General features: G+C 40.5%; 2 protein-coding genes across 5 annotated transcripts in view; both read right to left on the bottom strand.

Annotated features, from left to right (window-relative positions):
• Positions 1-1,874: 1,874 nt before the first annotated feature.
• On the bottom strand, positions 1,875-8,541 carry r3hdm4 (R3H domain containing 4). Of its 2 annotated transcripts, none has more exons than XM_031859409.1 (8): positions 8,351-8,541; positions 6,946-7,103; positions 6,555-6,676; positions 6,052-6,169; positions 5,889-5,956; positions 5,367-5,452; positions 4,312-4,367; positions 1,875-3,844 (listed from the first exon to the last, which is right to left on the bottom strand). In XM_031859409.1, the coding sequence occupies exons 1-8, from the start codon at positions 8,386-8,388 to the stop codon at positions 3,741-3,743; spliced, it is 750 nt and encodes a 249-aa protein (XP_031715269.1). In that variant the 5' UTR covers positions 8,389-8,541; the 3' UTR covers positions 1,875-3,740. The 2 variants fall into 2 exon arrangements, with proteins under 2 accessions (XP_031715269.1, XP_031715268.1); XM_031859408.1 differs by having other exon boundaries at positions 5,889-5,974.
• Positions 8,542-12,518: 3,977 nt separating this feature from the next.
• The window catches only part of abca7 (ATP-binding cassette, sub-family A (ABC1), member 7), a 29,169-nt gene continuing 13,754 nt past the window's right edge, over positions 12,519-27,933 (bottom strand). For 2 of the 3 annotated variants that reach the window (XM_031859402.1, XM_031859401.1), the window contains exons 20-50: positions 27,510-27,641; positions 27,082-27,221; positions 26,848-26,985; positions 26,489-26,730; positions 26,200-26,257; positions 25,874-26,076; positions 24,617-24,746; positions 24,475-24,498; positions 23,968-24,113; positions 23,637-23,761; positions 23,339-23,446; positions 22,660-22,852; positions 22,462-22,556; positions 21,992-22,024; positions 21,753-21,858; positions 21,592-21,666; positions 21,309-21,478; positions 20,948-21,125; positions 20,020-20,135; positions 19,485-19,629; positions 19,271-19,394; positions 18,829-18,958; positions 18,583-18,709; positions 18,254-18,316; positions 17,964-18,070; positions 17,188-17,329; positions 16,903-17,037; positions 16,515-16,618; positions 16,220-16,312; positions 15,736-15,985; positions 12,519-14,672 (exon numbers count right to left, since the gene is read on the bottom strand). In XM_031859402.1, the coding sequence (XP_031715262.1) occupies positions 14,193-14,672; positions 15,736-15,985; positions 16,220-16,312; positions 16,515-16,618; positions 16,903-17,037; positions 17,188-17,329; positions 17,964-18,070; positions 18,254-18,316; positions 18,583-18,709; positions 18,829-18,958; positions 19,271-19,394; positions 19,485-19,629; positions 20,020-20,135; positions 20,948-21,125; positions 21,309-21,478; positions 21,592-21,666; positions 21,753-21,858; positions 21,992-22,024; positions 22,462-22,556; positions 22,660-22,852; positions 23,339-23,446; positions 23,637-23,761; positions 23,968-24,113; positions 24,475-24,498; positions 24,617-24,746; positions 25,874-26,076; positions 26,200-26,257; positions 26,489-26,730; positions 26,848-26,985; positions 27,082-27,221; positions 27,510-27,641 (4,312 nt within the window). In that variant the 3' untranslated portion in view covers positions 12,519-14,192. The remainder of the gene's footprint in view (positions 14,673-15,735; positions 15,986-16,219; positions 16,313-16,514; positions 16,619-16,902; positions 17,038-17,187; positions 17,330-17,963; positions 18,071-18,253; positions 18,317-18,582; positions 18,710-18,828; positions 18,959-19,270; positions 19,395-19,484; positions 19,630-20,019; positions 20,136-20,947; positions 21,126-21,308; positions 21,479-21,591; positions 21,667-21,752; positions 21,859-21,991; positions 22,025-22,461; positions 22,557-22,659; positions 22,853-23,338; positions 23,447-23,636; positions 23,762-23,967; positions 24,114-24,474; positions 24,499-24,616; positions 24,747-25,873; positions 26,077-26,199; positions 26,258-26,488; positions 26,731-26,847; positions 26,986-27,081; positions 27,222-27,509; positions 27,642-27,933) is intronic. The other variant, XM_031859403.1, reaches the window with a different exon arrangement.

Here is a 27,933-nt window from a genome sequence, read left to right on the forward strand (position 1 = left end):
CAACAAAGTGCAGAACATAAATGAGTACATATTACATCATGTGTGCTACCTATTGTTCATTTCTACTGCTACAAGTACTACAAGTATTCTTAGTGAGACCATGGTATTCTTACTGTACTCACATAAACAGAAAAGGCCCACTTCACTGCATGTTGAGTTGTCCTATTTCCATGTAAATACGTAGTGTTTGACATGCAAATATTAAAATAGTTTGTTCTGTATATTTAAAGAAGCCTCTTCTAAACACTTCTCTTATCTGATACACGTGTTCACAACACAATGCATTTGATTCATTTGTTTTCTTGAAATGACAATGATTAATAAATCTATATGATCATAAATTTGAATGTTTCAGTTCATGCTATCGAGCCAAATCCCTCTGAATATTTTGGTTTGAACTTAAAACTTTTAAAAAACACTTTTTTTTAGGGTGTACACAAAATCAACACATCACAAAAAAAGACTTAAAGGAGACACATGAAGCTCATTTCCAGGATCATACTCGTTTCCACGCTTTAATGTTCAAACTCTCTATATTTGTCTCACACGGTCAGTCTGATAGCTGTGTGCGCCATTTGTCTGAAACACTCCTTTTTAGGGCATTTTAATGGAATTGTGTTGCTAGGCGACAGCTAGGGTCCATGTTCACTTCCTGTCAGCTGACTTCATGCACAAACACTTTCAACTGGAAATGAACGGAGGCACATTTAGAGTTGTTACGTTTAGTACTATGAGATGGTCTGTATTTTGTGATGTTACAACTGAAAGGAAATCCTGAACGATTGAAAGATCTCCATCTCGTTGGCCATTTAAATGTGCACAACACGGGGCCTTAAGAGAGGAAGCCAGCTGGATATCAATTAGCAGTATCTTTTTTAGCTCCACCTAAAATAACTACAACAGCGTCATAATAATCTAATGACATAATCTAATATTAGTATAGCAGTCACTGCATTGAGTATGTTTACTTTAATTACATATTCAATGCAGAATGTACAATGTACACTTTCCTGAATATACTTATATACTTTTAATAACATAACATTTTCAAAGCAGGACTTGTGGTATTAGTACTTTTACTGTAGTAAAGCATCTGAATACGTCCTCCACCACTGGTAATGGCCCATATTTCTTTGTACTTGTACGCCATCTAGTGGAAGTCCACTACTCTAGAAACGTATTTCAAATAGTTAGAGAGGATCATGTGTTAATATTCACTCAACAATCTTTCTAAAAATAAAGCACTCAGGTATAGTTTACCATTTTTAGCCTAAATTCTTCAACTAATTTGTGTCACTGGTACTTCTATTTCATATTTTGTATCGTGGTCATCGCTTGATTAAAAAAATACGTGTTGAGTTGCATGTTTTAGACTTGAATGTTGCAGTTTAGCCTCATTGCATAAAAAGGTTTATGTTCATAAAACAGAGACCTTCTGCAGTTGTCCCAATTGGCTGTTAAATATAATATTTTAGGGTTTTCATCAAAGCATCCTGTTGACAAAACTTTTGATAGTTTCACGTTTCTAAAGGTGCACAGAGTCAGCCTGCAGAAGACGATACTTCACATCAACAAATATAGTGATGTGCTCAGGTGCCATTACCTGCATGTGCAGCGTCCTAACATTAATAAGACGAGCAAAAGGAAATGTGGTCACACGGCAGCTTCAGTAATCTAACATTTGGATGACAGCGAGTGATGAAAGGTAATGAGTACATTTACTACACATCAGTACAATTACATTAACCCAGTAGAAGTTTAAATAGAATAATAAAACACTCGAATATCACACTTTTACTTTTGATACTTCTGTACTTGAAAATCCGACAGAGCTTTCAGCATTTTGAAGTAAAAAGTAGACGAAGGAGAAGAGATATCTTAAACCCTTTAATAGATGCAATGATAATTATAAATACATACTGTAGCACACACATACAAGATATTTTAGTCTAGTGTATAAAGCTTTCAGACTATTTTATGCTTTTTTAATCCATATGTTGGCACAGGTCAATCATCTGAGTTCATGTTTTTTAAAGCACAACTACGTCTACGTGTATTTAAAAAGCCCATCTTGAAGAAAGTATACAGTACACAGAAAATGACACCATGCGAGATAAACAACGTGACATTCAGAGTGACAAGTTGAGAGCCTGAGAAATTGGATTTCCACACAAACAAACACACAAACTTTGGTTGTTGACAAAATGTAGCAACAGGTCAAGTTTTGTTACACTACCAATGATTTTCTGTTGGTTTCGCAAATCCAGGCAAGTAGAAATGTAGAAAAACAACAACATATAAACTTGTATTCATAAGGCAGAAGAGCTGTTCCGGGGTTGTAAATGTTCCTATTGAGATGAAACATACCCGATAGTCAAAACTTAGCAGGTTTTTGCCATCAAAACACCTTAAATGTGGTTATTTTTCATCCAATGTAACACATCTACTGCACATACAGTATACCGTTAAACCATACAACACTATGTAAAAAAAGAGGCTTTAAAAGAGGAAGTTGTGTGTTTTGTGTGAACTGAGTGAGCACTGTGCATGATGTAAGAAACACATGAATAAATCTAGAAGTGCAAGGCTGACCATTGCTGAAGTAACATTTACACTTCGGCTACACTAGTGTGCAGTGAAAGCAGTACAGAGGGTCCGCTCAGCCTCAGTGCTGCCACACAAAACTTACACTAAAGTACACATCGTGTACACATCGTGTACTTTAGCTTGTAAGTTGGCAAAGAAAACGACTGAGTGGTTCCTGGAAGGACCCAGACAGTTTGGTTGGTTAAAATGTATCTTTCAGATGATTCAGGTGTAGACGAGGTGATGAGACCGGACGAAGCCAGCAGAGAGAAAACCCCAAAGAAATTGTACCTTAAGGAGTTTTCTCCTTCCCGAGCATACCAACAGACATTTACTTCTTTACCTACGATGAGACATGTCTGTGCATATAATGTAGAGAGATTATTATATTCATGCTTCACACCTCACCACTTACACAAGTCCTACAGGCTAACCCTTCAGGCAGTGATGCATTTCCTGATGCACTCCTCCGTTTTAGCACTTCGCAAAATGTCATTCGTCATTAGCAACACAGAGCTAAGAGCTGGTTTCAATTCTATTTTCCATTACAGCATAAGGGGGGGTGTTCCCATTACCACGAATACTAAAAAGTCATATTTAAACTTAATGATATGTGGAATTCTATCATATGCACCATAAAAAGGCACAGCGTGGATGAACTGTTTATAACCTGTTTACACTCTCTGCCTTAACTTAAAGCTCATAAATTAACTTTGACATAATGCTTTCACAACGCTCATGACAATCTGTTTTTGTATGAACTGAGTTAACTTAAAACCTGTTAAAATTAGCTAAATCAGAAGGGTTATCCTCAAAGCAAGGCCCGTTGTACTTTGTTAGCCTGATGTACACGTGCTGAGCTGTACTTTGAGCTGAACGCTAACATGCTAACAGTCAGCATGCTTACATGCTACCGTTTGTATGAGTGTGTTTACATACGGGGGGGGGGGGGGGTCACTGAACTCTGACGTGTTTATGGGTGAAATGAATGGAAAATTTCCTACAGAAACCAGGGACCAACTAGAGAAGAAAAGGCATTTTCCAGCTGTATTCTTTACCGACACAACACATACAGAATTATCTACATTCCTCAGAGCTCCTGCCTGCAGCACAGCTGTGCGGAGGAAACAGGGAAACATGGCGTGGACCTTATCTCAGCTCATCTGCTCCAAGTAGGCCGACAGCAGAAGTGTAGGAGGTAAAAACGCTTCTTGTTTGTTCACCACTTCTGTCTGTCGTGACCTGTTGTAGTCGGAGCCTGAGGGTCCAACCAACAAACGGGCTTTTATTACTCTCATGTGACTGGAAAACATTAAGCTGGCTCCGTAAGCAAGGTTTACACAGCAAGGCTGTGTAAACCGTATTATAAAAACAGAGAAGTAGCGTTAATTTCTATAAAAACATCTCGTTCAAAAAGCTTTTACACGACCACATACTGTTTGTGTGCTATGGTTATGTCTCAAAGCTTTTGATGCTCGATACAACTTAACTGATGTTTCCTGCCAATGTTTTCCCCCAAATATCACCTTTTATGTGCCAAGATGAGAAAGAAAAATCTAAATAACCCACCACAGATATTCAATAGTAGCCAAATATTACTGCCTTAAAATAGAGAGAATGATCTGCAATGCAGGCTGCACACAGATGGAAAAATCTGACTTTGACAAAATGTTGTCTAATGTTCAGATAATCATAATCTATATGTCTGTATGTGTTTGCACTCACTTGCAGAGACGAGGTCCATATACTGGCACACGGCATGGAGCAGCAGTCTCTCAAAGCTGATTGACAAACAACAGAAACATGACTTTCCACTCCTCAGTGTTCTCCAACGACATGCAGAAACAATCAACCAGTTTCCCAGCATAGATCAATAGAGCTCGTCTTTGTGTGTCTAACGCCAATTATTTGCGATTTTCTTCCCATCCTGTTGTTCTCCGACTCTTTGTGTGGATCATAAAGGTTTCGTGTAATTTAATATAATCTGCTTTTCCAGGTGAGGAAACTGCCAGAGCTTTGAGCCTGTATGTTTGTCAGGTGGTAGGGACACAAAAGTGTGTCAAACAAAAGGTTTGTAATACTATGAGGCAGGATTTCATATCATCTTCCATAATATAACTGTTGGAATCAGATATGTAGGGCTACTTAACAAAGAAATTAAATCTACTGTGTGTGGACTGGAGGTTAAAAAACAATTAATATTTCAATTTTAAACAATAGAAACTAATTAAATTCAACGTGGCTTTATTGGCATGAAAGATTATCGTATATAAAAACAAAGTATTGATATGTACTTGTTAAGACCTTTGTAGTATCACATAGAATTTAATACCTCAAAGTATGAAAGCATAACGGAGAATCAGAAGAGTTGATCCGGCCTCGGCTCGAATTATTTACTTTTATGTCACATTTTTTAGTACTTTCCTAGCAGAGTATAGCATGAATGACTAATGACGTAATTAATTACATACATGAGACCTGGACCCTGATAAGCACCGTAAGCTGGATAGATGAATGAACCAGTGAAAAAATATTCATTCATTTAAAGTTTTGGCTACACTAACACTCACTGACACTTTACCATTACGACACCACGAGCTTCCTTCTTGCAGCTAACAGCAGTAAAACTCCCACTTTTAGTTTATAGGTTTATAATGTCTGCCAACAGCCCAAAATCAGATACCAAAACATTTTACAACTAATATTAACAGTAAGACTTTTAATACTTTCTTAGGCTTTAAGACCTGCAGATATGCTGAATATGGAAAAAGGATTTCTACCTGCTGGCGAGGTTGGTTGTGTAAACTGAGTGAGGTTGATCGATGAAGAAGCTCAGAAGGTTTTCCTCAAGGACTTCCAGTTTTCCCTGTGAGGAGAAAAACAAAAAAAAGCAGGTGGAAGCTAAACGGTTCGATCTCCACCACGATCGTGTGTCCTCGAGCGTGGTTTGTGCTCGAGCCAAATACTGAACGTCTGCGGCTTCCTTGCTGAGTCAGCACGTCTCACTGTTTTCTAAAAAACCCAAACACAGCCGATGACGTACGGGTCAATTCGGAGGAGGAAAAAGAGACTTTTGCGATTGGTGACTTTGAGACAACAAGCTGAAGCCTCTGAGTTTGAAGCACAGCAGAGATGCAGGAGAGAGAAGTCAAACTACTGGGGTTAACACGTCCTCCACCAGTTATTATATCGCCATATGGTCAGAGCCCTGATTAGCAGCTTAGTCCTTTTGATCCAACTTTCACTGAAGCTCGATGCTGCTGTGGGGACCGGACCGCGTTCGTTGAAAAGATGTCACTCACCATGGGGATTTGTTTCCGTCTAAGAGTCGCTCGCAGCCTGCGATCGATTCTCTGGAAGCAGTCCTGAGCTGTGAAGGCAGGATTTACTGTGAAGACATTCGGTGACGTTCAGACTTACACTTAACAACCAGCTTACAGACGAGCACAGACTTGAGCCGCTCACCATTCCTCTCGTCTTTGAGGGGCCTGTTGGTGTTTTTCTTCTTGGCCACCTCCTGCTCCAGCAGAGACAGCAGCCTCTCCTGCTCCTCGCCGGAGCAATTCATGAAGTCGTTCCATGGCTAAAAGAACACGAGGAGGAGGAGTCGATTCATAAACTAATACTTGTTTTATTGGGTGCTTTTTAGATGTTATCAAGATTTGACCATCAATGTAAGACATGCTCTTAGTCTCTGGCATTTGTAAGAAGTTGAAAAGGTAAAACCTCCACCAAAACTCAAATGTCTTAAAACTTAAATAGTCTTAAGTGCTCGGAAGAAAAACAGTAGAGTCAAAACCAAGACTTGGTCTTGACTTGGTCTAACCCCTCAAAGTCCTGGTCTTGTCTCGGTACACTCTGGTCCCTGTCGTGACTCGGTTTAGGTGGTCTTGACTACAGCACTGCCTCGGGCCACTTCTGCAGCATTAATGAGCGGCAAAGCTTAAGCCCAGCTGAAGTCCACTCACCTCTATGTAGTTTCCGTTGGTGCAGGCTTCAGTGAAGATGGACGGGATCGCTGGGTTACTGCACACTTCCAGATCATCTTTGGAGCACTCGTCCCTCTCAAGAAGATTAGCAAGAAAGCGTGCTGGTTTTCAGAGAAGAAGAGAGAGAGATGGACAGTGTTGTTAAATATACGCAGAACATCATTGCCAGATCTATGGATTTAAAGTTTTAATTCTTGAGATAAAACAAAACATACTTTTGTAGTACTCTATTGGCATTTCTGAAGCAATAACCATTCAATGTAAATGCTTGTTTTTGTCCATTGTTGGCACACACACACACACACACAGGCTTGTCCGGCATTGTTCAGCCTGCAGTGGACTTCTATCTCGTCTTATAATAACAGCTTACTGTTCTCCTGTCGGCGGAGGCTCTTCTTGCCTTTGGCTCGGGGAATGAGGTCAGAGTTGCGGATGGCTTGGTTGATAAAGAAGTGCTTCTTTTTGGTGGGAGAGACTCGCTTGGCTGGAGAGCTGGGCAGGGAGCTGCATTTACGCTCCTCTATCAGGCTGAGAAGACAGACGACAAGAGGTCAATTTAGCCAATTAAGTCACACAAATCCTGAAGGGAAAGCAACCGCTCCGCAGATCATGTTCATTTGAATTGTCTCATGTTGTAGGGATGTCGAAAACTAACACTAATGATTCAGCTGTGGGTTATACGTTTTGGTAGACAGTGATAGCGACAGGCACAGCACAGGAGAGCATGCTTTTCATCAGTACACAAAATGTGGAAATAGACTTTTGTGTGACCTCATTTTCAGCCTTGAGGATTGGCACTGTTCTTGTTTTTTTCAGTCTGAGAATGCTCTTTGAATTGGACGTGCAGCATTTCAAAGTGTGACGGTGCAGTGTCTCGGGTATGAGGTGGACGTTGAGTAGTTTACTGTATTATTTATGAACTCCATGCAGTATATCGCCACAACATAATCTTAATTTGGCCGATTATCAAAGGAAAAGGAAAATATGCCAAACAGCCACAGTGGCTGTGAAAGGTGAAGATTATCACCAAGCTGCTAAAACAGTTGATGTTGCGTTGGATGGTTCTCTGTTGTACTGGCCTGCTTCTGTTTTATCACTGCTATATTGTCAAACGGATGAGAGGAGGAGCCTCCTGCAGGGGCTTCAAATGTAGGTCAGTGGGTGTTGCCATTTTTAGCCTGCAGGCTGTTAGCTACACCACAGCAACATGAGACATGTAACCTCTTCCTGCGTTAGTTAGGTTTGTTCACAAAGAGATTATACAATTTCACTTTGACATATAAACCTATAAACTTAGCTAACCTGGCTGTGGCATTAATAGATTTATTTTAGATATATGTACGTTTCTTTTCTGTAACTTAATCTTTATAAATTAGCAAGGTAACCTCTACATAATCTGAATAAGATGTGTTGTTGGGAGTGTCAAGAGCAAAGCGTGTCAGCTGATTTGTTGGAAGACCTGATTTCACAGACTGTACCACTAACAACATCAGCTCAGGTCAGCTAACGCTAGTTAACGGTTAGCGTTAGTTAACGTTAGCTACCAGCTGTTAAAGAAAGGCTAACAGAGACAGATAATTAAACCTGGCGGCCTGTTAAAACCTGAATCAACCAAAGTAGCACCATTAGCAAAGAGAGCTGGCACGGTTTCACATCTATAACAGTTCCCATCTGCAGACGTGATAAAACCAACTAACTGTTATTTAACTGGTAGTTGCAATTCAAGCTAACGCTAAGTAGCCTGCTAACGTTACATACTCGTAATTGTCACTCACATATAATCCTGTTCTTCATTGTCTGTCAAAACTACCATTTTAATCAAGTAAAACAAACGACAAACTGCTAAGCTCTGGATCTTAAAAAGAATAGAGAGAGTCGGGACTAAAGACTAAGGTTAACCGGTGAGTATGTCTGTCAGTTTATGTTGTGAGCAGCTAGCTCCTCCTCGGCTGCTGCTAGCTCGACACTGAACAAACAAAGAGGGAGGAACAGTGAGAGCTCCACTCTGTCTCCAGTTACACATTTTGTGTGTAATCGCAAGATATATCATTTACTTCTATTTTACACATTTTAGAGCATTTGTATTCTTTTAAATCAATCATTCATCTATATATCTTTATCTAAACATAGGATTTTATGTGTGATTCATTGTAAGATATTTTGACCAATCAATCAGTTGATTTAATCGATCTGTAAAACTGAGTTTCTCCACAAAGAATCAAACAAAAGCACTACTTTTATGAGATGTGCTCACAAGTTTCTTGAGAATAAGTCATTCAGCATACAAGAAGCACATAACAACTAATAAACTAATGACGTATTAGTTGAAGACCAAAACGACGATTGGCTGACTAATTGAGGGGGCAGCCCTAGTGTAGTATTTATTTCCCATTTCTTGGGGAAAGGAAAAACAAGCTAGTATAGTCATAGTCTCATAGTATAGTCACAATCTTCAGCCATTTAATCAATTGTCATTATGAAACATATTGATTAGTGCAGCTTTTAAATGATTCAAACAAACTGCAGAGGACGTTGATTTAGTTTTGCAATTAAGAGGAAACTGTATTTGTGGACTTGTTCATAGCCTACAAAAACACCTATTGGTCCTACTAATAATCACCACAAGAATGCACGATTACTATAAATACAAACGTGCATGACTGGAGTGTGGTCCAGGTGTTCTATTTTTTAATCTGAGTGATTCATCTTATTAATAGACAATCTTTGGCATACCTATTAAAACAAATTCCTGTCATAATTTGCAACATACAGCCACTGTCACCTCCATCATCTTTATAAACCATCTTCGACTGCTTTCAGCTCAACTATAATCCATCCTTTGATATAACCTCAAATAACAAAGACTTCCCCCCCCCCCACTCATTAAATGCTGAGCGGAGTTTGTGTGCATGTTACCATAACAGCCAGTTTAATAGGCCTGCAACATAGTCATCTAATTGTTCTCAACTTTCTTCCCACTGCTGCTGGAGAGAAAAAGGAGCCATTCAGTTTGTTACATCTGAGATGTCTGATGTAATCTGTGATTTTTTTTTATCTAAGCTTTTGTGTGACATGTTTGGACAAGAGAAGATTCTCAAAGGTGTTTGTCTACACATTTTGGAATGAGGAAAGAGGAGAAGAAGAGAAGGACGGTTGTACTAGAAAAACCTGATCGGGACACTTGTCCGATGATCGTGGGTAAAGTGAAGAAATCAATTCCCAAGATGAGAACTGTAAAGTCAAATAAGAAGATTACATTTCCCACATCAAACAGCAACTCCACCTCTGCAAAGGTTACTACATGTGAGACATCAGGAAATGTATTGAGGCTTTGTGTCAATCTAATGCCTGTTCTGGCTGCAGCCAAGGAGCCAGATGAGGAAGAGGAGGGCAAAGAAGACAGCTGCACAAGTAGAAACCAGAAACTGGCTGCAAAAATGGCCCACCTGTCATTAAATCAGTGGAACAAACACTCAAGTCTCTCATAGGATTAAATTCTGACACCAAGCAACCACTAAGTCCTCGGTTTGTGCTGCCACCTTTAACTCTATCTAAACCAGCTCCTGAGTGTTGTGACTGTTAGAAGAGGTGCCACACACCTCTACCTCCCATCAGTTTATCTGAGCAAACAAGGATCATCGCTTTAACTTTAGTATAAAAGGCTGTGGAGGCGATAGGTCAGTTACAGGACAAGTACCAGACAACATGCCCTGGATAGACAATCCTCTGTTCTCTAAATGTGTAAGTAAATTAATATGATTTTTGCTTTATCGTTAAAGACTGATTACATGTCTTTAGAATCCTGAGGTTGAAACAAAGCTCTGCTCTTATAAAAGTGTTTCATTTTCAGTTAAAAGGACAGTTAAGGAAGTTAGGTTTAATACCTTTATTGGAAACCAGGAGGACTTGCATCCTCATGAACTGGTTTGGCACAGCTACAGTGGCCTTAAGAGGAAATGATTGAGTCACAAGGAAGAACACATTAGCCAAGTAGCCAAATCAACAAGGCTTTGGGCAATAACAAGAGTTTTTAAAGTTAGAAATGTCAGCACCTTCCTGAAAATTGACTGAGTCACTGGTAATGATCCAGAGACTACACATATAAATAAACAAATAAAAATCTTCTTTATTGCCCGTTTAATTTGTTCAGTGAGTTAAAACAGAAGCTGAAGATATCAAAGTCTTTAACATGTTTTACTCTTTAAATATTAAAGGATGCAAATGATTTTATGCCTCATTATTTGCAAAGTACTGCAAAGCTGATGAGTCCCTGAAGCTGTGTTGAAACGTTTCAACTGTAAATACCTGAAAAGGAAGCATAAAATGTCTGGTTGAGGCTCTTTATCATGTTTCAGATGTCTATGCGCTGTTAGCAGCTCTACCAAAGAACAACTTCCCCCCCCAGACAGCTGTTTGAGGCCCCAAAAAATGTATAATCGTCAGTATTTCACAAAAGAAATCCAAGATTAGAGCAAAGCCCAGAAAATAAAAGCAAATTTTAAAAGCATAACTTATTTTTTTCCCCTTCATGCCGCATTAAAACCACTGGACTTACCTACCTGTTGCCTTTTGTAAATAAAGAAGTTCAAACTAGTTCCACCTCGACCAACTGCAACAGTAAAATGCTAATAATAAATCTGTCACAGTGGACATTTATTCTGCAGAACGAGTACTTTTACTTTTGATACTTCAAGTACATTTTTATTAACTCTTAAGTTATGGAGTAATTCCACATTGTGGTATTAATACTACTACAGTAGAAGATCCGAGTACTTCTTCCACCAGAAATACAAAAAAACTGAAACAGGATAATAAAATATATTTTCACTTCCAAACAAAAGTGTCTCACACCACAGATCAGTCTGACTCTCCTCTCGTGTTCTCCAGAGATCTCCTGAGTTTCGTCTTCCCGACATCTCCTTGTCCAGTCTGGACGCTCTGCTGCAGACGGTCACACAGAAACTGGGGAGGAAGAGGAGAGGTGGTGATGAAGGACCGTGGAGACGCGTCTGGTCTGATCATTTCCTCCTGGCTGTTAGTGAACAACGTTGGAGAGAGAAGAGCGTCACAGAGAACGGAGACCAGGCCAACATGTATGTTTGGTCGAATATAGAAAGTCCATTATCAAGGTTTCAGTATTTTAAAATTACATTACAGATATGAACAGAGCATCATCCCCTGTGGATGTGGGTTCCTGTCAGACCAGCTATTGGGGAACAAACTGTAAAATCTTGAAGGATTTTCTTTGTGCATTTTATTATTTATTAGTTCAATAACAAAAAATAAAATGTCCTCTTCACAACCGCTGTAGCTGTATTTGTATTCTCCAAATACAGATCCCTTGTTGAATCCATTGTGGGAATGGCGGACCCCGCCACTTACATCATTAGAAGCTATTATATAGAGAGGTGACTAATGATTGTAAACTCATTTAATGTTTTTCAAACAAAGCCATACTTAGTGTCGTGTGAATGAACCCGAGAACGAGACTGGACAGAGGGCCGGGAGGCGGGGTTAGAGGAGATGCTAGTGCGCCTTCCTTATGGGCCCTCTAATGCAGAGGACTGTCAGAACATCCTGACCATCTTGTGCTCAGAAGTGAAACTTCTTTTTGCTTCATTCAATACTGAGCAACTTTCATAGGAATGAATGGGGCGCCGACTCCCTATCAATTGCTCTTTATACATCCATGCTTTGTACTCTGGCAAAACAATTAAACTACTAAAATCTGGGCAATAAAAATGTTCAAATCCTAATTAAATGTTTTAAATATTAGTCATCATTTTTTTGCAGGTGGTTGTAAATGTAAATCTAGAAGTTTATCTATCTGAATGACTTTAGTGTAAAGAAAACAGTCCAGTAAATTTGGTTTCTGTCTCTTTTCTTTGAACAGTAACAGAAACATCAGTGCAGGGTAAACAGACAGAGGATCATCCCTTCACTTTTATCTGCACCAAAACCAATGCTTATCCTTGCTATGACGAAGAAAAACCTGACGTCCAACGTGTTGCAGTGAGTCATCAAAAACAACAAACTAGAAAACATACTTCACAATATGTTTTTTTAAATAATACGTATAGAGTTTTATTTTCCTTCAAGACAAAACATTCACAACAGACATAAACCCGTTTTTCTTTTTCTATGCTAGCATATCTTCAGTATACAATGCACATCTTATAGTAGATGCACAGATACATTCATGTTCAAGTAGAACTTTTCAAGCATAATACCTTAAAAGTACATTTAGTAGTACAGACTTTCATTCCAAAATGACAGTCATTTTAATCTATCTCAATGTATTAGTTCTGCATCATTTCACCTATTTCAATACATTTAACCTTTTTAAATATTATATTGTAACCGTTTGCATTTTGGAATGAAACCCTTCTGATTGTATACTCTCTTCTGATAATTTATGTTTGTCTCATGCCTATTACTATCATAACAATCTTTTAAATATGTAACAGTGCATTACAGTGCAGTAACAACCTGCTTCGAACATTCAGTCAGCTGTGTCATTTCTTTGATAAAAAAAAAAAAAAGAAATACAGTTTAAAAAAACCCAACTAATGACCAAAGGCAATGTTGTTAGGTGTTTGCAGCTCGGACTGAATGGAATAATTAATTCATGGATCAATCATAATTTCTTTGATTTAATTTGGAGTGCTGTAGTTTGGCATCATGTAGAAGAATTTGTAGTAACTCTCTGCAGCTAAAACAGTGTCGAGTCACACCAGTGTGTCCAGACCTTTTCAATGGTTTCATAATTAATGATACATAAATGTGATGTCCAGACCTTTCAAGATCTGTGCAGAACGTGTCAGATTCTTCTACATGTGGCCTACAGATTATGTAATAACCTCCGTTTGGATAGTGACATTGTTACCCAATCACGCAAAATAAATAAAAAAACTAAACAAAACATTGTTGACAAATAAAAGACAAAATAAATTCTTGATTTACAAAAGAATAACTTGTAAATCTCATCATTAAACATAGGTAGAGGTGTTTCACAATGAACTTACAGTAAGAATTCTCTCCACATTAGAGAAACAATCCCTCAAATGCTTTCTGAAACATAAAATCATCTGATTTTTTACATGTAACACATGTACTTCAGTTACTGTTTGCAACATTTTCTGTTTTTTAAAGTGCTTTCAGCAAAATAAAGACGAGATTGTAAGAGGTCTAATGATTGAGCCCTGAGGAGCGCCACCCCTAGTTTTTACATTGAGCCTTGCATAACATGTCTATAGCTAACATATCTTTGGACTGATGAGATTTATACAGAGAGAGAAGACACAGTGTAAGATTGATGAACCCAAATAAAGGGTATAAAGCTGCAGATATGTTAACGGGTGAACAAGGCACCAAAGCCATCTTAGAAAGTACTCACCTTTCATTCTTCAGAGGAGGCCAAGGGGATAAATTTACCTCTAAAAGTAACTCTCAAAGTCCATCTTTTCCACTTCTAACTGCATCAAGCTTTGCCGCTCCATGTTGCATATTGAGGTCGCTGCCAGCATTGTAAAACACTAGCATGCACATACAGCAAGTAATAAAAAGCTTTCAATTGTAGTGGGTCCTTTGAACCCGCATCATCTGCACCAGTCCACTTCATAGTGCACTGTCCTGTGTGTTGCTGTCGACTATAAAGAGTGCAGATGGATTTCTACTGGAGCTCCCTGCTCTGTGTTTGGAGCCACTGGATTTACTGGATTCTCCCTGACCTCCAACGTTACTGCTGTCTGATCCACTGCTGCCTCTCCTCTGAACCGTCTCCTCTTGCTGAGGCATTCTGGTCATTGCCGTGCTGTTGCTTTGCTCTCCGTTAGCTTTGCCTTCTTTAGATTTGACCGTGCCAGCTTTTGGCTTTTTTGATTTACCCTGTTTTGGTTTGCTGTCACATGATTTGTCATGTTGCTGGGAAGTCTTGCTTGGCTGAGGGGGTGTGATTGGCGGCTGTGGTTGAATGCTGGGAGAGTTAATCCTGGAGTGCAGTGTAGTGAGGTTGGTCTGTACTGTTCTGTTGCCGACGACCACATCTGTGAAGACGTCGTCGTCGTCCGTCTGCTCTTTGGCAAAGTTGACAAATACCTTCAAAAATAAATCCGCTTTAGTGTCACATTAAATAATTCTTTAATTGATTTAAATGTGCTTGGTTAGCTATCAAGCTAATGACGGTCAGCTATCCATCACATTATTTTGTTAATGCCTATTAGCATGCATGCTAACCAATGTATCTTCTGCAAGACTTGAGACTACTGCTGCTGAGAAACTGCTGCCACATCCATTAAAATGTGTCTGGATCACTTCATTAACATCTTACTTCTCCTCATTAAGTACCATGCACAGGGTCTGAAATTATGTACGTTTTATTGTTTCTGCCACTCAGAAATGTTATCTGTGCACTAAATAAAGAATAACATTTAGATCATTTACAGACAATTTAATGTAAAGAAAGATGTCTTTCAATGTTTAATGTATTTACACAAAAAACATTAGGCTACGTGCATGAAAAATACCAGCGTTCTAATTTTATTGTAGTATTGGGGGAGCCTGAAAGCAAGCACATACATGAATGAGCCCACCTACATGCAAAAACATACTATGAATACATTTTGATTAATATAGTGAATAGTTCATTCATGGACAAACTAACAACTAATACCAAATGACATCTTATGATTTTCCCCTCTGCCACTGTCATCAACAGCTGTCAACACCCTTTCTAAAGGTTTCTCTCTATTGTGTGTTTTTGCTGTCCACCAAAGTGGTGAATGGCCTGACAATTTTACCCCCCACTGCTAAAAATGCATCTGCATTTAACTGGCGTTGGGTGCCAATTTCAGATCCTAAACTTGCAACTTGAAAAGTATGCATGGCCCTTTTCTCCTTTTTGATTAGTTGTTAACTTTACAAATGCTTGTTAAACATAAAAAAAAAATCATGCATTTTCCTCCTTCCCTCTAACAACAGCCAGAGAGCAAAGCCTGATGGGAGACAGCATATGTTGCCTCAATTAAGGGTATTTGATGCAATTCTCTATTTAATTCAATTTACAGAAGATTCCAGATCAGGACCTCTACACCACCCTCTGGTAAAGATATGAGAAATGTGAATGGCTCTCATGCCAGTTGCATCCTTTATTCATCCTCACCTGGTCCAGGGTGGTCTGTGAAACAGAGAAGTCGATGACGCCCAGCTCTTCGTAGTTGTTGGCCAGCACATCAAAAACACGAGCCAGGCAGCAGTCGTGTGAGGGCAGCTGGAACTGCAGCAAGCTCTGGTGGCGCTCCTTCAGCTCGATGCTGGGAAAAGAGCTCTTCAAGTGAGTGCTGATGGGGCATGGGTCCAGGTTGGAGTTAGTGTCCATCAGGCGGAGGATGATCGTGTAGCCGTCACCAAACCTGGAAGATGAAGGACGAAACAATAGTCAAGACTTTGTATGTACTGTTACAGTTTAATGGAATTTGATTTCGAGCCGCTTTAAAAACAAGACTAACACAAAAGTTAATCTCACAAGGGTCTACAAGATTATAACTAAAATATTTCCTGCAGAGATATTTACAGATATTCATTCATTCATTCACTGATTGATACATTGAGTTTGACGTGTATCAGACAGACTGTAGTGTGCTTACCTGTTCTTCAGGTGTTGTACAGATCCGAGACACTGGAATCTGCCGTTCACCATGATGGCCATTCTGGTGCAGAGCGCCTCACATTCCTCCATACTGACCGAACAGACACATGATAAAATCCATTAGCACATATTGTACACTATATAATAATAAACACCATGAGGAAACTCTTAGATATAAATACAGAATTGATGGAACAGTAGCAGATTATTGACAGGGTTTTGTGTTTACTGAGTGCTTCATTGAAGGAACAGGAAGTTGTGGGCCATCCTGCTAATGTGTCTTGACTATTTACCTGTGGGAGGTGAGAACTACAGCTCTTCCTTCTTTGGTGACGCTGAGGATGCAGTTCCACAGAAACCTTTTGGCTTTCGGGTCCATGCCAGTGGTGGGCTCATCCTAACAAGAGTTAAATAAATCAATGCATCATGGAAACAACAGGCAAAATACTGATACATTTTAAGAAAGATTGGTTGTGGTACCAACAATTAAGTTACTGAACCACATCATCTAGGAAAAAACATGCATGTATGTTTGTGATGTAAGGGTTGCAATATGTATAATATGTGTTTTAATGTTTAGAATGGTATTTATTCAAACATGTTTCCCATGTTTTAACAGGTGATATTAAGTTTCATACTCTGTGTTGATCTTAGCGGTTGGTGAACACGTTTGTTTCTCACCAGGAATATAACAGGAGGGAACCCGATGAGGGAGATGGCAGTGGAGAGTTTCCTTTTGTTGCCTCCGCTGTAGCCTCCAGCCTCCCGTTCAGAGTACTGGGTCAGTCCCAGCTTCTTCACACCCCACTGCGCAACCTACAGGACATCACAGAAGGTACATCAGAGTATGATCCTGCACAGTGCAGCTAAACATACCTCGTCACTCCACATCAAGTCCGTCACTGTGTCTCACAACTTCAGAAATCGCATGAATCAATGTCTTAAATTCAGTTTCCTTTACGGTACCTTGGTGACAGACTCCTCTGGCACTCCCCGCAGGCGGGCATACAGCTCCAGATGTTCCCGACCCGTCAGCAGGTCGCTGATGGCGTCAAATTGTGGACAGTAACCCATCAGCTGGTGGACTCGCTCCATCTCTGTCAGCACACTGAGAACCACAGAAACACTTTCACTGTACTACCGATACTAATGCTGCTGCGATTAGTAGTACTCCTGCCATAACTGCTGCTATTACTACTAGGACTACTGCTGCTACAACTTTATTTATTGTGCTGGGACTACTACTATAGGTAACCATACTTCTACTGCTAATGCTACCATGTTTCTTGGTAGTGTCACTGAAGTACTAATATGACTATGTAAATGGTACACCTGCAATGACGGCCTATTACTAGTACTTCATCTACGGTCACTACGAGGATTTCTGGTTATTCTACTATGACCACCACCACCACCATTACTACTACTACTACTACTACTACAATTACTGCTGCATCTTGTACTGCAGCAACATACTAGTGTATACTATAATACTAGTGTTACTTTTACTACTGCTTCTGCCACTACTATACATGCAACAATAACTACTACAATTACTAGTACTTCTACTAGTGCTGCTAATAGTACCTCTACAACTGGCAGTCTTGCAAAGTGTTTCCACATTTTCCACGTTTCATACGGGTTAATTCAGCCTCACATACATATTCCTGTCCTCTTATATCCAGGACACATTCACTTAGTAGGACAAAGCTTTGGTAAAAGTTGGTGCAGAGGGTTTGTACCTGTGGTCATTAAGGAAAGCATCTCCGCAGGTGATGGCCGTGTCTCCGGTCAACATGCGAAAGGTGGAGGTCTTCCCTGCTCCGTTCACCCCAAGCAGGCCAAAACACTTGAGGACACAAACACAACATCAAGTTACAAATATATCTGTATGCAGCTGGGACCATTCCCTTGAGACTATGTGAACTTATTAAACAATGAGCTGATTAGACCTAAGGTCAGACAATGTGTGTGTGTGTTTTCATTGGACTATGATGTAATTTGTGCTTCTTTTGGTGTGCATATCTCTCACCTCTCCACGAGGAATCCCAAGGCAGAGACGATCCACCGCCGGCTTCTTGCCTGATTTATAAACCTGCAAAACAAAAAGTCCTTTGTTTTACCATCAACTAGAAATCTACAACAATTCCGTCTCAGCAAGAAGTTTTCCAGTGTAGGATGAACAAATGCTGCATGATGGCAGACTGCAATTCTAATAACACAACTTGAAACAGTAGTTTGAATGTTTTGTATGGGTTATGCTTGATGACAGCTGAGTGCAGACATTTGCTGTGATTCAGCCACAGGAGTGTTAATGTAAACAGTTTAAGTTTTACTTTTTAGGCTGAATGCTGGTTGTACCTTGCTCAGGTCTATCATGGAGAGGATGTCTGATTGGGCTTTGCCACTTTTGACCCTCTCTCTCTCCCTGCTGACGTCCTCATCCTCTGGACCAAGCGGAGGCATCTCAGGCTCGGCCCACCACGACCTGAACGGGGAGGAACAAGATCACCCTGTATCATTTTGGTACAGATGCTGCAGATCGGTTTCCAAACAAAAGATCTGTCTGCATTTTCCTAAAATATTGAAGGGTTGTTTTAAACGTACCTGAGGCGAATGAAGAACTTGTACTGTAGCAGTATGGTGAAGATGAAGAAGATAACACCTTCAGCTGCCATCGCAAACAGGTTCTTCCCTACAGAGTCCCACTGAAGAGGGTTCAGTGTCTGCTTTGTGCCTGGAGGAGGAGAACCACCGGCAAAGACAATCTTTACATACATTTATCTCTATAGATCGTACATCCTGTGTGTTTGCTGCAGTCCAACAAGCAGTTCAAGTTAAAAGTATGCAGGCAATAATGCCCCATAGGATGGAAACAAAAGTCTATGTAAAAGGGTTTAGCAAAACAATAATATACAATTTACTGTATATTCAAACTACAGTGCACAATCACCACAACAATGAGTCGAAAGTGTCTTGGGTTAAAGTCATTTTCATCTTTGAAATACTGAATAGACTTTTAGATATTTAAAGGTGGACATATCGGTACCCAGTCTTTGGAAAGCGTCTGCCATGGCCTGGTTTTTGGCCATGTCGATGAGTCCTCGTCCCAAGCAGAAATGAGGGAAGATGAGAAACACCTTCTTCAGGATCCTGTTCACCTCGTTCAAATGCTGAAAAAAGAAATCCCACAAATCGTGATTAAAAGAGCACTAAATAGTTTTATTTGTCGCATTGCCCTTGCAGACTGCTGCGCTTTGTACCTCGTCAACAAACAGCTCCAGGACAAAGGTGGCGATGCTGCCGTTGATTCCGATGAAGAGGTTGATGGAGGTCAGGACTACATAGGCTGTGCTTGGGACGGTGAACAGAAAGGACGCTGGGTACATCAGAGGGGTGATGGACCACCTAAAAAGAATGATGAGTCATTACTTTTGTTACAGACTATGATCCAACTAGGGAAATAGAGACTTTGGTATCGGGGTCTATTTAATTCCATATTAGAAATCATACTGTGACTAATGATACAATTTAAAGATCACTGCTCTAAACCCGTTTACCTTTGTAGTTATGTATGGAGTAAAAAGATGAATAAAGGAAAAAGGTCACAGTTAAGATTCAGGCTCATGTTGTCTGAAGTACTCAGGATGTACTCGATACCAATAAAGTTCAACATGCTGGTAAGAAAGCACGGAAACAGACACGAGTCACTCTGATCATTCAGTCCAGTCAGATTTGATGATGCAGGATTTTAGTAGTGTAGCAACGAGGACAGATGTCAGTGGAGTCTGAACGTACCCGTAGAGGAGGAGGAGCAGGACGAGAGCAGGCAGGTTGGTCTCCGAGACGTACGACTGCTGCTGGAAGCAGATGAAGATCAGCACCACCATGGTGGCTGGGACTGTGTAGTTCAACTGACAAGATGACATTTTAGAAGAAGAGAAAGTCTTTTTATCCAGTGAATAATATTTGTCTATTGAGAATCATCTAATGCAGATTATTGACTGGAGAAGTAAGGCGAGAATTACACCATTGGTGCATGACAGTCCTTACAGAGTCGAGGTTAAGATTTTAAGCTCCAAAAATGCAGGGGAAGATGCAATGGGGCAAGATGATGTTGAATTTCGTTGCAACAAAAGTTGCGCCAGGTTAAACTTTTAAGACGGAGCCTTCTGCATTCTGCTGTAGAAATACAGTGTCATCATTGAAATGAATGAGGTGGCTGCATTTGTTCATGCAGTGCTGTTGTGTATCTGAACACAGCCTTAGCTTTTGTACAAGGTTGATAAGGTACAAAGCAGAATTTAAATTAGATTATCTCATGTAATTATATGATGATTATTTATATTACTTTTCGAGATTTTTGTTACTCTTATTTTGAGAGTAAAATGATATGATCTGAATACAATGTAGGTGGAAAGATTTTGTTCTGTTGAAGAAGCAACTCTTTTGATCTTGTCAACCTCAACTGGCAAACTGTAGGAATTACAACATCACTGACACAATTCATCTATTCCAGTAAATGTTGCCCCCTCCTCTGCTATAATACTGCATGCAGTATTATATCTCTGAAGAGGAAATCCCACCAAATATGATAAAGAATTACTAAACACAATTATTAAAGAGTGAGATTGTTGTCAAATTGTGAAAACCTCACAATATAACAATTAAGGGACTTGTGGCTGATAAGAGTAAGCAAAATGTCTCCTTCCTCTTGAGCACTGACCATGTCCCAGGTGAAGTTGGCCAGCCAGTAAAGGATCGGTTTTACCCCGCTGACAAACTGAAGGTGTTTGGCTTTGCTGACTCGCTCCTCAATCAGAAAAAGGACGAAGCTAGCCGGCACAAAGGACATGGCAAAGATCACGCAGATGGAAACCAGAACATCTACTGATGTGGTCATCCTGACAGAGGAACCAGAAAAACACATATCAACATACACACATTGATGTTACACAACTCACACTTCCTGTTTTACTTCCGACTAAGCTGAATTTAACTCTTGAGAAAAAGTGTGGTAATATAACAAGCACAAGAAACCAACTCCACCAACATCAACCCTTAAAACTCCACAGCAGTGAACTAACATGGCCATTTCTGTGAGTTGCTCCTTGGTGAGGTTGAGCGGGTGGTTGTAGGCAGTGATGCCGTGTCTTTTCCTCTCTGGACCTGGTGGCAGACTCGCTCTCAGCAGGCCGTTGTTCATCACGTTGACAAATGACACCATGGCATGCCACCCTTTGTTGTTGTACCACACCTGAGTACAGCAACGAGAGAAATGCTTTTAAGTGCTTGATTCTTCCTTGAAAGACCACAGAGAAAGGCCACAGAAGAGGAGGAGAGAAGACGGATAAACCGACACACATTTACCTTGACATTGTTTTGACTGTTCAGTCCTCCTAGAAAATCCGGCAGTCTGTTTAGCAGATGATCCAGCGAACTGTTCTGTGATGAATCAAAGAACATCAGAAAACATGAACATTCAGAAAAACAGCAGTTTCAGTTAAACATGCTTGGAACCTTGTTTATACCTGCTGAACTTGATAATGAGTCCTGATGGCCACGATGGAGTCTTGGACACGGTGGACCTGAGATAACGTCTGAGTGGCGCTGCCCCCGAGAGAGAAACCTCCGTATCTGTTAGTATAAGAGTTTGTTTTCAGTCAGTCCATGAGAAGAATTATGTTTAAGCAAGTCTACAAGCCATTCTACGGCTATAAGTACCGCAGATATTGTGCCTTCAAAATTAAGTTTCAAACCAGCAGCTTACCTGAATTCATTCACCCACTTCTTGGTTTTTAGGCTGTTTATAACACAGAGAGAAAATAGTTAGTGTGTGAAGGATATTCTTCAAAGGAAACACAAACAGGGAAATCAGTGTTCTAACAACAGAGTCTTTCCATATCCAAAATATGTTGGCATTCACTCTAAAATTACACTTTTTGGGGACAATATGTGTATCACATGATGGTCTGAATGCTTTTTACATTGCATGTTGTCTCCTAAAAAATAAAATCAGCTATTGACAGCTTCAATATAAAACAATAAGGTTGAGAGTCATATGGTATGTAGGCTACAAATAAATAAACAATAAAAGGACCAAATCACTGACATCAAAGATGGATGCTACAGTTTTTTTAAACCTAAAGTTCCAAACTCCACCGAGAAGGAAAAGCAATGGTGTAACAGAATGAAATGAAATACCAAATAGTAATGTGTTATTAATGTTTAATGAAGTACCTTTTCTTGAGAATCTGAGAGTAGGTTTTCACCAGGTAATCAGAGATGTTATAACTTGACAGATTTTGGAGGACGTCTCCAGTCACCCTCTTAATCTAAAAGATAACAAATACATTTTAAATGAACAGAGATCAAAGTCGAATCAATCAACACTGGATTATGCTAATAAGTCGGTCTTGCCCCTGACACCACACTGACCTGTGGAGGCGGCAGTCCACCGGCACCATTCGGGCAGTCGGGGAGCATCCGGCGTACGTCCTCTGTGCTACACTGACAGTCAGGAGACGGTGCGTCTCTGCTCCAGTTGCCTCTGCTGAACAATTGCCAGGTGGAGTAGGAGACCTGTGGTCGCATGAACCGGCCACCCCGCACGCCTTCACACTGAGGACTCCTGCAGGGAGAACAGGGAATGAACATGGAGTAGAGGTTTGTGGTTTAAGCATTGAAATGTTGCCTGAATGAAGTGTTCAAAATAAAGTACATCAAACAACCACAACAAATGTAAAGGGTAAACAGATTTCCCCAAAGCCAGAAATGTGTGTTTCCAGAGATAGAGCTTACAACTGATGTTACAATTTCTATTGAGTGCCAGTAGACGTCATAGATTGCTTAATACACCCAATCAAAAGACCGAACTTCCAGGTGCATCACTTTTACTTTAACCCTACACAGTAATCTTTATGTAAGAAAGGTATGTAATGTCTATTTTATCTCCCATTTGTAGAAAACTGATTTTTTTTAAAATCACGTTTTCTTCGTAGAATGTGTAAGATCTTGATGTCTTAGGACCATTTCTCCCACTACCTTCATTACTGTTTCATTAAGTTTCTTCTGATACTGCTGCGACACATTGTTGTATTCACACGGGTTGTCTTACGTGCTGTTGTCTTCCTCCTCTTTCTCCATGCACTTGGTACCAAAACCTGGCTGGTCCAGCAGAGCTTCCAGCAGGTTCTCCATGGCCGGGTTCCCAGGTACATCATTGCTGTAAATAAAATAAACAGCGGCAGGGACGCTTGTCAAAACTAACAATAACAAGTCATCATGTGAAAAGCAAGACCAGTTTATGACCAGGAGTAGACCAAACCAACTGACCAATTCACGGCTGAAGAAACCGATTAAAAATCTTTTCTGCGGTGACTTAGGTAATGGTGAATGTTTGGGTGGAGGCCTACCTGAAGAACGTGTACTGTTCTCCGTACATCCAGGGCTGCAGCTGCAGGGCGGGATACTTCCCAAACGGAGGTACGATGAGGCTGAAGAGCAGAGCGACCAGCACGAACATAGCAGGCAGGAGAATCTGAAGCACAAATCAACCTTCAGCTGAAAAACTTAAGAACAACTTACTGATTGTCTGATTCTAAAAAATGACTTACACCATGAAATAAACCGTTGACTATATTTTTTAAAAAGCCTCGAACAACTAATCAATCAACTAACTCCCAGAGAGGGGACAGCGTTTGTTTTGTGTGCTCTCAAACAGCTGCTGTCAAAAGTTTTCATCACCTGAGCGAAGAAGCCCCTGCGGCTCCTTCGAGCATAAAGCCAGCGTTTGATGAAGAGAGCCCTCAGCTGCTGCCAGGTCAGCCACCAGCCAGTCAGGGGTACCCCACCTCGGCCATCTCCACTCAGCAGGTCTGTTTCCTGAGGTTCTGCAAGCAGGAAAAGCACAGTGTGAGAGCACACCAATATATTGGGCTGATAAATACATGGACTTCTGTCAGTGCTGTTGACCTTTGAGACTCTTGTCAGATCAGAGCCACAGAAAACTACAGTAGAAACATGACAACAACAAATTTTGAATTTGAATTTAAAGTTATTGGAAACAAACAAATTCAGTGCAGAAATGTTGGCGAACATGTCAGCTTTCATGAACCCACAAACAGTTAAATCTCTCTTATTTGTCAGCTCAGTTAAAGGTAGAGAGTGAGGAAAATTCAGTTTATTCGATATATATATATATATATATATATATATATATATATATTTCAGTACAGGATGATCTAAAGGTACCTTGCTTTCGAAGCCTTTTCCTTCCTGGCAGCATTATGGCAACAAATAATCACAGTTGGAGATGAAACAGCAGACTGACTGTACATGGAAACACTGTGTGGTATGTACACAAAGCCATGTGTCTGCAAGTGTTTGTGCTTACCTGTCTCTGGTTCTTCAACATCTTGTCTCTCAACCCTCTGCCCAGCTGATGGCTGCTGCCTGCTGGGAGATCCGGCGTGCAGCTCTGGTTCAGCATCCACACCAGTTTCCTCTGCCACTCGCAAAAAGATCTGAAAGTGAACAGAATGACCATGAAAAAAAATGAAACTCCTGCTCACAAACGCAACACGGTGCTCTTCTAGTGGGTGGATAATTTTAGTTGTGACCACAGGGTGAATCTAAAAGGTCTTAATGGACACATTCTATCTGTTGCAGCCCAATATGGCTGTGACAACTCTCACCTGATGCAGCTTTAAGTTAACTGAGACATTCATTTTAACTTGTTTAAGCTGCTAGTAGTTTTCTTAGGTATGAAAACAAAAGATGTTCACTTTTTCGATGAAGAACTGCTTTGAAAATGATCGTCGGGCCCTTACAGCTGAAGCTGCAGACAGTAGGTGTCAGTAAAAAAGCATCAAGGGAAAGTAACAGAGGTCAGCGGTGCAGAGGGTGAGTGCCTGAGACCGAGTAAACCTATCAGACTCCGCTATCAGTGCTAATCTGCTAATCTCATGCTAACAGTAAACCCATTAAGACCATGGCTGCTCCACAAATATCCCACCCTTCAGATAAAGCATGGTTAATCTTCTGCATGCACACGCACACACTTACACACATAAAACCAGGTACGGTTAGTAGTCAAGTGTGTCTGGGCAATGCAGGCTGATTGTTGTGTGTTTGATGTTTAACTTTGACTCAATAAAAAAAATCTGATATGTTAATGTATTTCGTATGTGATCGGTTTACTGCTAATCAAGCTAGTCACTATTACTACAAGTGCTGTCTGAGGCGAAGGTGTTGCTAACACAACATTTTAAGTATCTGTTGGACTAATTGCTGTGCATCTTATTTACTCAGTTTACTTTTACTCTCAGGGAAAATGTAATTAAATTACCATTTAGTCTAGATTTTTGCGAATCAATTTTTCTTGTTAGTCTATCAATACCATTTGTCTATAGTTTATCATGTTTTTCTGATTTATAATCACTATTATTGAATTAGTTATGCGTTATCCAACATCCTTTTCACAGTTTCACAATTGCTTCCAGGGAAACTTTCACAGCCAACTGCTGTCTTCAGCCTTTATTAGTGTGTTTAGCTGGCTCCATAGCTGTGAAGCTACATGCATAGTGAGGTCAGTAGAAGTGGATCAAGTAGCTTATTTATTTATCCATCAAAAACAATGTAAATGTCTCACCTCTTCCAGTGTGCTGTCAGACAGGCCGTAGCTGCTGATGCCCAGCTCGGTCAGCCTCTGATCCAGTTCGGACAGGAAGACGCCCAGGCTGCTGTCCTTGGCTGCAGTCTGCGGCAAGTTGAACACCGCCTCGTGCCCCGACTCCTCCACCAGCCTCGCACCCGGGATGTGGTGCTGTGCCAGGCAGAGCAACGCCGCAATGTCTGCAGTGAAGACAATGATGAGAGAAAAAAGATGATGCAATTAGTAAGACCGTAGCACTGCACTTAACTATCATTGAACCACCTCAGGGAACTGTAGAGGCCATACAGCAGTGAAACACTCACATGAGCTACTCTCATCACTTCCCAGGCCGGTGTCTTCACTCATGGATGACTCATTGTCCTGAAACACAAAGATGAGTTTACTTTCGTCTTTGTTTCACTCCTGCCCTGTTGTTATAACCCCATCTAAGTTACTGAACTTCATTTTTCCAAGACTGAGATCAACACTAAACTATTATTTTTTTCGTCATCATTTTTGATTTTAAGAATGGACATTTGGAGGACGTGTAAAGCATGCATATGTTAATTGTCCAGGATAATTAAAGTTGAAAGAAGAAAACAAACAATAGACCTTGAGAGCAGGCAGCTTGTTGGTGCTGATGCTGGTGCTGGTGCAGATACTGGTGCTGCTGGGAGTGCTGGTGTCCAGTCCCTCCCTCTTTACCACAGTGAGGTAGTAGCCAGATCCAAGGCGGGATTTCAGGAAGAGCGGTGAGCCATAGCAGCACAGCTTCCCCTGGGAGATGATGGCGATCCGGTCACCTAGCAGCTCTGCCTCGTCCATGTAGTGGGTAGACAGGATGATGGTCCGGTCTGATGGAGAAAGACATAACAGACACATATTGACTATTTCTTTCACTTGTCATCTGTATCTTTTACAGGTCTCTCATGTTGGTCTTTTTTCAGGTTTAGGTGGGGTTTATTTTTCACCTTTGCGATATTTGAGCAGTAGATCCCAGATCCCTCTGCGCGAGTATGGATCAACCCCGGCTGTGGGTTCATCCAGAACAACCACCTTAGAGCCTCCAACAAACGCTATTGCCACAGACAGCTTTCTCTGCATGCCACCTGACAGAGAAACAGGGAAAAGACAAAGTTGACATCCCCTTCTACAAAACATACACAAGTCATGTTTTCATACGGAAATCAAACAAGCAAGTTTACCAGAGAGGTTTTTGGTCTGTTCATGTCGTTTGTGCAGCAGGCCGACATCTTCCAGCAGAGTGTCGAGCTCAGCTTTCACCTCTGTTTCAGACAAACCCTTCAGACACCCATAGAACCACACATGCTCCTCCACTGTTAGTCTGTGAGAGAGATAGACGCAGAGAGGAAATATGAACCGTGATTTCTGGTGAATTCCAGGCCTAACAGATAATCGACCGTTTTCAGAACAATCATTTATTTCCTAGAAACTGATTTCATAAAATTGGTAATCACCAATAATAAAATCAATCATGAAGACACTCAAAAGAGGCTTGGTGTATGAAATCTTTCAGTGGGATTTCTGTAATCTATCAAACCTAACCATAGTAAGTTAAAAACAATGACAGCTTGTTACTAGTTTTTAGTGACGTTAGAAAGACGAGCCTTACATGTCAAACAGGACGTTGTGTTGTGGACAAACTCCCAGTGTCCTCCGGATGATGTCCATGTCATGACGGATGTCCAGCCCCTTAATGTACACAGTGCCCGAGGTCGGTGGAAACAGGCCAGTCAGGACAGATCTGACAAACATCAGACACATTAGAATAAATACTTTGTTGAAGCACATCTTCCACTTTAAATTAGATACAAATCTCTTATCTTTCACAGACTTTTCCTGTGACCATATGTGTGCTGATGCTGGCATAGTAACTAAATGTTTTCACTGTTATTATCCTTTACAAACCAAAAACATTACAATAAATTAGATGACAAAAGGCAAACATCACATCCCCTGAACTTTTACCCAACCAAAGTGATTAATTCTGCATCAAATCCTTGTAAAAAATGTAATTCTAAACAGCCCTCAGACAC

The sequence above is a fragment of the Anarrhichthys ocellatus genome, unplaced genomic scaffold (assembly GCF_004355925.1).
Source record: "Anarrhichthys ocellatus isolate YVR2014 unplaced genomic scaffold, GSC_Weel_1.0 scaffold22, whole genome shotgun sequence".
Lineage (NCBI taxonomy): Eukaryota > Metazoa > Chordata > Actinopteri > Perciformes > Anarhichadidae > Anarrhichthys > Anarrhichthys ocellatus.